Source organism: Sceloporus undulatus, chromosome 8 (assembly GCF_019175285.1).
Source record: "Sceloporus undulatus isolate JIND9_A2432 ecotype Alabama chromosome 8, SceUnd_v1.1, whole genome shotgun sequence".
Classification (NCBI taxonomy): Eukaryota; Metazoa; Chordata; class Lepidosauria; order Squamata; family Phrynosomatidae; genus Sceloporus; species Sceloporus undulatus.
In genome coordinates, this window is record NC_056529.1 from 61,294 (window position 1) to 70,994 (window position 9,701).

The window sequence follows — 9,701 nt, forward strand, 5'->3', positions numbered from 1 at the left end:
TTTTTCAAAGTGAGACTAGAAACAGCCGGTAGAATTAAAACTATGGCTAAGAAGCCTGGGGAAATCAGAAGCTATTTGCTGGAAGAAGAGCAAGGCAGGTGCCAGGCAGGGCTCTCTAGGAAGAGTGTCCAAAATTAGGGAGCTACCCCAGGAAGCCTCTCCTCCTTGCCAGCTGTTCACCTTGCCACAGTTGGGGCACCCACAAGAAGCCTGCCGATTAGCCACTATACCAAGGAGGAGGGCAACAAGAGAAACCCTACAAGAGCTGCCTTGAAATGTTAACTTACTCTTTCAGAGAAACAGGGGCAATGTCTGAGGCAGTGGTGGGTGGAATAGGTACAAAGCCAGGGGGTGGTTTACTGAGAGGTGCCGACAGCCCCGGAGGCGGCAGTGGGCTGAGTAGCACCACAGAATTGAAACCTAGAAGTAGGGAGAGGAAAGAGGAGTCATTAGAGCCTGGTTTGATGCCAGATAGAGCCAGCATTTCATTAGCCATTCTTCTGAAAGAGCGAGTCCTCATGGATTTCATTTTTAGGTGTTGTGGGTGAACAAGGACTGGTTTGAAGGGCTTTCAGAGGCATCATTTGCCATCTTAAGGACTATGAACTGATGCAGCAGAATCGGCAGAGGTGAGGAGAGCCACATGTGGAACATGGGCTTTCCAAGCACATAGTCTCAGTTCAAGCCCAGTAAAAAGGTTTCAGGGAAAGATCTTGGGGAGTCATTTCCATCCAATCTGGTAAGAACTCAGTATTAAGGAAGCCTTGCCTGATTTACGTGAGGCTTTGGGTTCAAATTTGACCAGTATCAGGGGTTGGAATCATGAGGCATCTGCCAAGGGCCACAATGATCAAGAGCAATTGCTTTGAATCCTATGTGCTGCAATCCCAGAATAAGCTGTGCTAATTCAGAGAAGCTGAAAAATCAGCTCCTGTTTAAGAAGGATTTTGCTTAACTTGCACAGGTTATAGATTTTTTTTTTAAAAAAAATTATTTGGCAGAACATGAACCCACTCATGTTAGTCCCACAGAAAGTTACTCCCACAGGAAAGTTTCATTCTTTTCCAGCTACAGTTGGCAGCAGGAGTACATTAGCAAAACAGCCCTAACCCAGTCCATAGTAAGGAAGACCTTGAGCCCCTGCTCCTGAACTTCAAGTACCTTGGTTCCCAAGATCTCACAAGTCTGAAATGCTTTTTTTTTTAATTCTTTATTTAATGGACTGATGTTGTTCCCAGGACACAGAACTCCGATCCCAATACCACACTCTAAATTCCCACAGAAGATCTCCCCCCTGTCCCTGCAACCTTTACCTGGAGGGGGAAGTGTTCGAGCTGGTCCAGAGTTTCCAAGGGCTGGAAAGTCTTCCTGAGGCAACAGGGGCTGGCTAGCCACAAGGGGCTTCTTAAGGCCGGGTGGCTCTTTGGAGGCATTACAGGGAACGAGGGGTTTCTCAGAGTGGCCGTTCACGATAGCCGCAGCTCTATCTGATACAACAGCTCCAGCAGGCAGGTTTGAAGGGTGCTCAGCCTCCAGTGGCTTTTCTACGGAAGCAAGAGGGGGTGGTGTCTCCTGAGACACAAGAGACGAGGCTGTTCTTGGCTTCTCAGCCCCAACTTTCTTCTTCCTGCCTACTTTAATAAAACCTTGGGAATTGGAGGTTGCCAGCAAAGAGGAGACGTCCACCATCGTTGGGATGGCACGGATTTCCTGGCCAGTCAGGCTACTGCTGTTGTCCTGGTTGTCACTGGAAAGTGTTGCCTTGTTCTTTTTGTTTCCTTTCACACTGTTGGTGGGTGCTGCTTTCTGGGCAGGCTGGCCAACATTGGGATTGCTGGCCATGGCCCGGGCCATGTTTTTACTGGAGCCACAGCTCCAGGCGGACGTGAGTGTAGACACTGTCTTACTGTTTGGCTGGACTCGGGACACCAAGGCTGGGAAGTCCTCCTCCTGGAAGGCGGTCCTTTGGGCTGTGGTTGTGTAGCTCAAGGACAGGGCCGAAGAGACCACAGGAGCAGAGGAGGAAGAGGAGAGGCTTGGAAAATCCTCTTCATCCAGTTTTACCAAGGCTGGTTGAGATAAGCTGTGAGAGGAACAGTTGTACATAAGAAGCTGCGCCACACAGCACAGGGACAGCAACCCTAAACATTTCATTCCTACCGCACAGAAGAATGTTGGGAGCCCTGAGGCAGAAAACATGCTCAGGAACCTGGGTTGCTATGAAAATGCAGGATTGTGGTCAAGCTTGAGTTCCCCCTGCCTGGCCCCCCAAAAAATTAGGCAGAGGGCATGGACTGCTTTTCAAGCAGAAGTGACCCAGGTTCAAGCACTGGGAACAAGGATGGAGTCTTCCAGGGCATGCACAAAGGCTGCATCCGTACAGCAGAAAAAATCCAGTTTGACCCCACTTTAAATGCTATGGCTCAATGCCATGGAATTCTGGAACCTGTAGTTAGTGGTACCACAGCACTCTGGCAGAGAAGGCTTAATAGTTCATAAAACTACAAATCTCAGAATTCCATACCACTGAGCCATGGCAGTGGAAAGTGGAGGAGACATGGCAGAAGCCTCTGGCTACCTGCTCTTAGCCATATACAAATGGTGACATCATCCACTGACACATCCAGAAAACCCCAGCAGGCCTCATCAGATGCAGTAATCACTTTGCCTCTGGCTACAAGGATAGAACCAGACATTTTTCCAATCCTTTCCCACACTCCAGCAGCATCAGACTGACTGGGAGGACTGTCATGGTTCCATGTAAATCCAGATGGCAATGAATGGCCAGCTGTGGCGTGGCTCTGACACCAAACCAACCAAAGTCCCTATAACCGAAAAAAAGCAAGATAATAACCAAACAAAGCAACCGAAGGGTTCTAGCAAAAACTATAAGGGAATAACAGCACCCTGGAGCAAAAAAACAATGTAGTATCTAAAAGGGTAAAATTACCCCACTGGAAGATCTGTAAATGCTACAGGTAGGAGAAAAGCCCCCCCTTTTTTTTTCTTTTCTTTTGGCAATTATAAAAGCTGCAGCTTTTGAATTCAGCAAAATCACATTGTGTGCTAAGGAGTTATTATACTTTTTATATTGTAAACATTGGCAGGCCACTGAAGAAGATGTAGGTCAAAACGCGCCTGGCCTTTTGTTTTTATTAATAGAATTGTTTATAATTGCCAAAAGGAAATAAAAAAAGGGGGGGCTTTTCTCCTACCCTTTCTGTTGTTTTATTGGCTTTTCTCCAGGGTTTAGTTTCTCTGGTTTTGTATTTTGGATATTTTATTTACCCTTAGCATTTACAGATCTTCCAGTGGGGTAATTTTACCCTTTTAGATACTACATTGTTTTTTTGCTCCAAGGTGCTGTTATTCCCTTATAGTTTTTGCCAGAACCCTTCAGTTGTTTTGTGTGGCTCTGACACCGTCATCAGATGCCAGATTGTGGTGGATTAGTGGGAACAATGCAGTGATGACCACAACTAGAGCATGGATGTGTGACACGAAACTATCCCCAATGCCATTTCCTTGATATCATTTGCATGAATGGCTTCTGTCCGCCCACTGAAATCTGGCCTGAGCATTGTCTCATGAGATCCAAGACTCACCTCTGCAGAGAGCCCACTGCTGGTGAGCCAATGGCAGGAAAGTCATCCTGGCTCAAAATGGTCTTTGGAACGGCTTCCATGGAAACTTGGGAAGAAGAACAGAGAGGCAGGTTTAATGCAGAGGGCCCTCTGGAGTCCCCTGTTCCAGCAAGTCAGCCCTGCAGAGGTCAACCAGAGGATGGGCCACCTGCAGTCCTCCCCCCCCCCCCAAAAAAAAACATCTGATCACATGGTTGGCTCACCTGGCACTTCAATTTGAGGTTTTGGTCCTCGTTTAGAGATGTTTGAGTCCAGATCTTTCGTGTCTTCCTTTTTCACCCGGGTGCTCTCTTCTTTGTCTTCCCCACGCTTCTTCTCCTCTTGCCTTTTGGCAGCTACTGATGCTCTGACCGCTGCAGCAATGTCCCGATCTTCTTCTTCCCTGTGTGTTTTTTGGGCAGCAGCGTAAAGAGGAGTCAGAGAGTGAGAAGCAGAATTTTCTTACCGATTCTGAGGGCAAAGGGAAGTGTTCCCCCTCTTGCTACCCCACCTTCCTGCCCTTCAAGAGACCCAAGAAAAATGTTACCTCTTGTATCGCCAGCTGCCTCGCCTGTTTTGTTGTCCTCCTCGTAGTCCTGCCCTGCCTCCTCTACCTTGGCGGTTGTAACGGTCAACCTCTTCAAAGTCTTCACCACTCACAACCCCTGGAATATAAAGACAAAGGGCTAATCAGCCCCAAAATGCCCTTTTTTCCTCAAAAGGGTTGATATCATAGCAGGGTAGAATAAGCTACAACAGAGGTGAATTGCATGTTTCCCAAGACCTTATCTGCCTCCCTGAAAGTGATCGAAAATGCCAGACAGATCTATGACTGTGCTGCACAACGTATGCACTAGGGAATGCTGAGTTTTGTGGCCTGCCAGGTATGTCTTGCTGTCTTTCTAGACAGAGAGAGGCAGAAGACTTTCCACAACAGTGAAAACAGATACCCACAGATATTATTCAACCACGGTTTTACCAGGCAAATCCACCCCCTTCTGACTGATCAAGCCCAAGGGTCCATAGCCTGAACTTGTCAAGTTTTCTACATCTAGTACCACATTCTGTGTTTTTCTAATGGCGTAGGAAACATGCACAGAGTATACCTTTCAAGCCATACATAAGCATCCTGTAGTTGTGAAACAACTAGACAACCAACCCGTATCCTCCTGGAATGCTTTAAAATATAAAAACTACCCAGAAAATTAATGCCCAGTCCGCTGATAGTTCCCTCCAGCTAAATGTACCCTCGTTTCTCCGCTGATGCCTCGGAGCATAGTTGAACTGAAGATCAATCTGCCGGTTCTGCCTGGCCTCTGCCCGGTTTTTGCTGTGATAAGTTGTCTTGTGGGCCTTGTAGTCTATTTCAGTCCGGAACGCGTGTGTGAACTGCTCGGTGCTGCACCGACCTTCTTCACAGAGGAAATGCTTCTCACGAAAGTGTTCCCGGAGGTATTCATAATCACTGCAGTCAAGGGACAGAGGTAGTCATTTAGCTCACTAGTGTGTGATCTCAGGTTTCACACACTTGTGTTTGTGGTGGCGAAAAGAGAAAGAGGAAATGGAGGCACACCAACACTGTGTTGGCCCTGGATAGACCAATGGCCATCCCAATCCCAGGTGGTTGCTAGGATTCCTGCAAAGAATGTTGAGTAAAGGGAAGGCAGATCACTAAACTCAGAACAGTTGTGACTGAATTGTTCAGGAAAGCCAAAAAGCAAATAAGAACTGTTCAAGGCATGAGGATTGTCTTAAAAAAAACCCACCAGGCTGGCTGTGCAAGATTGAAACCAGGCCATTCTGGCTCTGACCCCCAAAAAGGACCCCGTTACCTAATAAAGTCAACTGCTTCCTTTAAAGACAACTGTCCCACCTTTTCTGAAGAACCAGAAAAGACACAGGGAAAACAAAGGTCCTCTATTTTCAACAGGGTGAGAAGTGAAGGCTAGCTTGACAATAGTCACGTGTTTAAGTATCAAGAAGGTAACACACATATCAGTCTGAGATTTTTCAGCTGAAGCAAGAGTGGGTTAATTCTGATCTTCCACTTGGGATTGGTCTAGAACAGTCATGTATCTTACTTGTGGAGGCTGCCAATTCTCCAGTCCCAAATACTTAACTTTTAAAAAAATGGCCATGTAAATGGGCATGATTGGGTTATAAGAACCAAGCAGTGGAAGCAAGTGTTGAAAACAGACAAAAACAGTCCTACTGCTTGGAGGATGGAAAGGCAAACCTGTGAGCCAGGTGCCGAAGGAACAGAGCCTCAAAGTCTTGATAAGCCAAGTGGATCAAGAACCAGAGAATACATAACTTCAGGAAAAATTACCTCCACAGATTCAAGTTCAGCAGTGCTCACAAACCTGTAATACTCTTGTGCACCATCAGAATCGCAGAAGTGGCAAAAATAGTGGTCTCTTCTCAAGTGTTTCAATAACTCGTCATTATCCAAATATCGCTCATCACAAAATTTACACAGGGGGTGGCCACGGTGAGATGTGTCATCAGGATCCCCATGGATTCTGTGCCGGGCAAGGTCCTTCCGTGAATACCATTTGCGCTCATATGTAAAGATCTGGAATACAAGAGAGAGAGAGCAGAGCCTTAATTTTCATGGGCAGCAGGAAGGTTTCCATGACTTTGAGAGTTTCCAAGGCCTTAGCCCATCTAATCCTTTTGGCCTAGGGCAGAACTCTTGGCCACTTGCCTTCAGATGCTTCACGCAGAGTTTGCAGCAGAATAACTCGTGCTGCTTCCTCATGTGCTGCTCCAAGTCCACAATGGTGGCAAATGGCCTGGCTTCTGGGCAAAGTGGGCACTCGTGTTGCAAGAGCTTCCTAGGATCAGAAAAGAGGGTCCAACAAGAAAATATTCACAAGCTGAAGGGTGCCTTCCCCAATACCAGCTATGCTGCCTCTCATCATGCATATTGCTCTGTTATTTAAGTGCCAAGAGTGTGAGCTACATTTCATTTTAATTTGTAAATGCATCCTAAGTACAGGTTGAGTCTCCCTTCTCCCAAATGCCTGGGACTAGAAGTTGGATTTTGGATGTTTTGGATTTCAAAATAACTGTATTTGCATATATGTATATAATGAGGTACCTTGAAGATGGGATCCAAATCTGGTCATGTATTTATGTTTCACATACACCTTATAGACATAGCCTATATTTTATGCACAATATTTTAAATAATTTAGTGCACGAATCAAAGTTTGTGTACCATGAGAAAGCAAAGGGGTTACTGTCTCAGCCACCCATGGAAAAGGTTTTGGGTATTTGGAGTGTTTTGGACTTCAGAATTCCAGATAAGGGAGATCCAACCTGTATCGGAGAAAATGCTTAGAAGGATATAATGCAAGTCCATTTATCAAGGTAGCACATATTTCACACTGATTCATCACACACTCACACATGCTTGGGTACCTACAGTACTCATTTTGCAAAATTCCCCTTGCATCTACCTGTTTGTTAGGTGGGCAATGGCCACTTGTCTCCTGACCCTGGGAATCTTGCTTAGCTCCCACTGGCTCTGTTTCATTGGGCACAGCCCACATATTTTCACAATGGGATATCTCTCACCATTGACTTGATACATTTACCATACAGGGCGGTGCTTCTTGGCATGGAGATAGGTAAAAGCATTTGCACAGCTGTCCTTTTGGCATTTCATTTCCCGCCAAATGTTTTTGCAGCTTCCCAAAGAAAGTAAAATAAAGAATGTTTACCTATAGAGAGCATAAACTTTTCCATCTGTAAAATAGATGTCATATTTCTTATCGTGCTGTAACTGGCTGAGCGCTATTGCTGAGAAGGATGTCAACTTCCTCCCAAAGACGACCTAGAAAGGACAGAAGGGGAAGAGTTAGAGGGCAAGGACACACCAGGCCTAGGACTGCATACATAACAACAACATACAAAGGGAACCCCAGGACTGGTAGGGCAGCTGACATCCCCAGAGTAGATTTGGCGGAGATCATCAGGGAAGGGACACAGATTGGATCAGGCACAGAGCGTGGATGAGGGAAAGTCAGATTCAGATCCCAGGCAAATGTAGTCCTTCTCGGCCTAATCTACCGCATATGCTTGTAAGAGAGAGAAAAGAAAGAGGGCTGTGTTGTCACTGTCCATGAGGTGATGGAACAGGGTGGGAAAGGGATGGGGAGAATATGTTCATCAATTCTACCCAGGTGAGCTATTTAAAGCCATCGGCATCTTGAGACATTTGGCTGGGTGTTCCAAGTTAGCAATATGTGATGCTTGTTGTTGGGGCAAAATGTCCGAACAAGGGGTAGTGGCGCGCAAAAAAGGTTCAAACCAGGACACAAACAGCGCTGTTCCCAAAGATCAAGCATTCTGTTGAAAGGTAGGTTCTTTTTCCTCAAGTCACCTTGCACAATCCAACAGCTCTGCACAGTCCTGACTTACTCTACCTTTTAGGAACAGCCAAGATTTTGAAGGAGAGGAATGGAGGTTATTTCCACTGTTTTCAGGAAATGAAGAGCTCACGTAGCATAGAAAAAGATTAGTCCAGCATTTTCAGGTGAATTTGACAGATAAGTCACCAGAGACCTGTGGGTTGCTTACGCCTCCCTTTAGCTACCGGCATGCACTACCGGGCTGTTGTTTCCCCAGGATTTAAAGGTTATGTAAGAGGAAGTGCCTCTGGCTAGTGACACGCTGCTCCAAGAACAAATGGAATGCATCATCTAACCAGACGCAAGGGAATTCCAAGGGAAGTCGTCATGCCATAAGATTGAGGATCTGGAGGGAGAGTAACCTCTCCAGAGCAAACAAAGGCACTGAGGAGAGAGCAGCCTCAGGTCTAACCAGATCAACAGGATGCATGGCTAAGTGCACTGATCTAGACATGTCACGCAACTTTAAAATCTTTGTGGCAACAAGGTCACAGGGTTTCTCCCTGGCACCTTCGGTTTAAGGAATCAGATGATAGGAGAGGAGAAATGCCACCTGCCCAAGACTCCTGTCCATCAAAATACGCAAGGAAGGGCAAAATATACAAGGATGGACTATTGGTCTGAGGCAGCTTGCTGTGGTTCTGCCCACTTTTGATGGAACTTTTCAAGCCCAAATGGGTACTTCCTGCTCTGTCTCATGCCACATCCTGAGGGCCATGCTGAGCGTCACACCTGTCACAGGTCTGAGGAGCGCCTTAGGGAGCTGGGGATGTTTAGTCTGGAGAAGAGAAGGTTAAGAGGTGATATGATAGCCCTGTTTAAATACCTGAAGGGATGCCGTATTGAGGAGGGAGCTAACTTGTTTTCTGCTGCTCCAGAGACTAGGACCTGGAGCAATGGATGCAAGCTGCAGGAAAAGAGATTCCAGCTCAACATTAGGAGGAACCTCATGAGACTAAGGGCTGTTCGACAGAGGAACAAACTCCTTCCTCGGAGTGTGGAGGAGTCTCCTTCCGTGGAGGTCTTTAAGCAGAGGCTGGATGGCCATCTGTCAATGGGGATGCTTTGATTTGGACTTCCTGCATGGCAGAAGGGGGTTGGACTGGATCAGGGCCCTTGTGGTCTCTTCCAACTCTATGATTCAGGTTGGAGTGGATTTGTCAAACCATGTCTGCAACTGATAGTCGAGCTGGGAATACAAAACAGGTAATTGTAAAGATGAATAAAGTGGAGGTTGCTAGCTTCAAAGAGACCATCCCCGCAAAAGCTTAAGGGCTACAGGAGTGTTCCTTTGAACCTTTAGGATGTGGACTATTCAGAGCTTTATAAGCAACAGATGCCTAGGAATCCAGGGCCAGGAGGGCTAACACTTTTACACCAACAGACAGGGCCTTTTCCTGGCTCTCTTCTTGACACAACTCTGCTGCCACCGCACTCTTTCCCTCCATTGCAGCTTCCAAAGAGCCAGTCCCTCCAAACAGAGAAGATAGCGCCATCAGTGTCACTGACTCTGGCGCTTGGCAGCAGCTCTAACACACGGCAACAAAATGGAGGCCAAGCCCCCAGGGCAGCAGGATCAGGACAAACCCATGAGGCTCCCTTGGGACATAGATATATATAAATATAGATGCTAGAGAGATAGATATAGAGACAGATAGAT

The 9,701-nt window shown here is 46.6% G+C and overlaps 1 protein-coding gene across 1 annotated transcript in view; it reads right to left on the minus strand.

The window, feature by feature from the left end:
• Positions 1–7,502, minus strand: part of ZNF598 (zinc finger protein 598, E3 ubiquitin ligase) — a 13,828-nt gene extending 6,326 nt beyond the window's left edge. The window contains exons 1-9 of the mRNA XM_042438258.1: positions 7,352–7,502; positions 6,331–6,460; positions 5,987–6,198; positions 4,871–5,088; positions 4,171–4,288; positions 3,848–4,026; positions 3,606–3,690; positions 1,314–2,083; positions 288–420 (exon numbers count right to left, since the gene is read on the minus strand). Of these exons, the coding sequence (XP_042294192.1) occupies positions 288–420; positions 1,314–2,083; positions 3,606–3,690; positions 3,848–4,026; positions 4,171–4,288; positions 4,871–5,088; positions 5,987–6,198; positions 6,331–6,384 (1,769 nt within the window). The 5' untranslated portion in view covers positions 6,385–6,460; positions 7,352–7,502. The remainder of the gene's footprint in view (positions 1–287; positions 421–1,313; positions 2,084–3,605; positions 3,691–3,847; positions 4,027–4,170; positions 4,289–4,870; positions 5,089–5,986; positions 6,199–6,330; positions 6,461–7,351) is intronic.
• Positions 7,503–9,701: the final 2,199 nt, after the last annotated feature.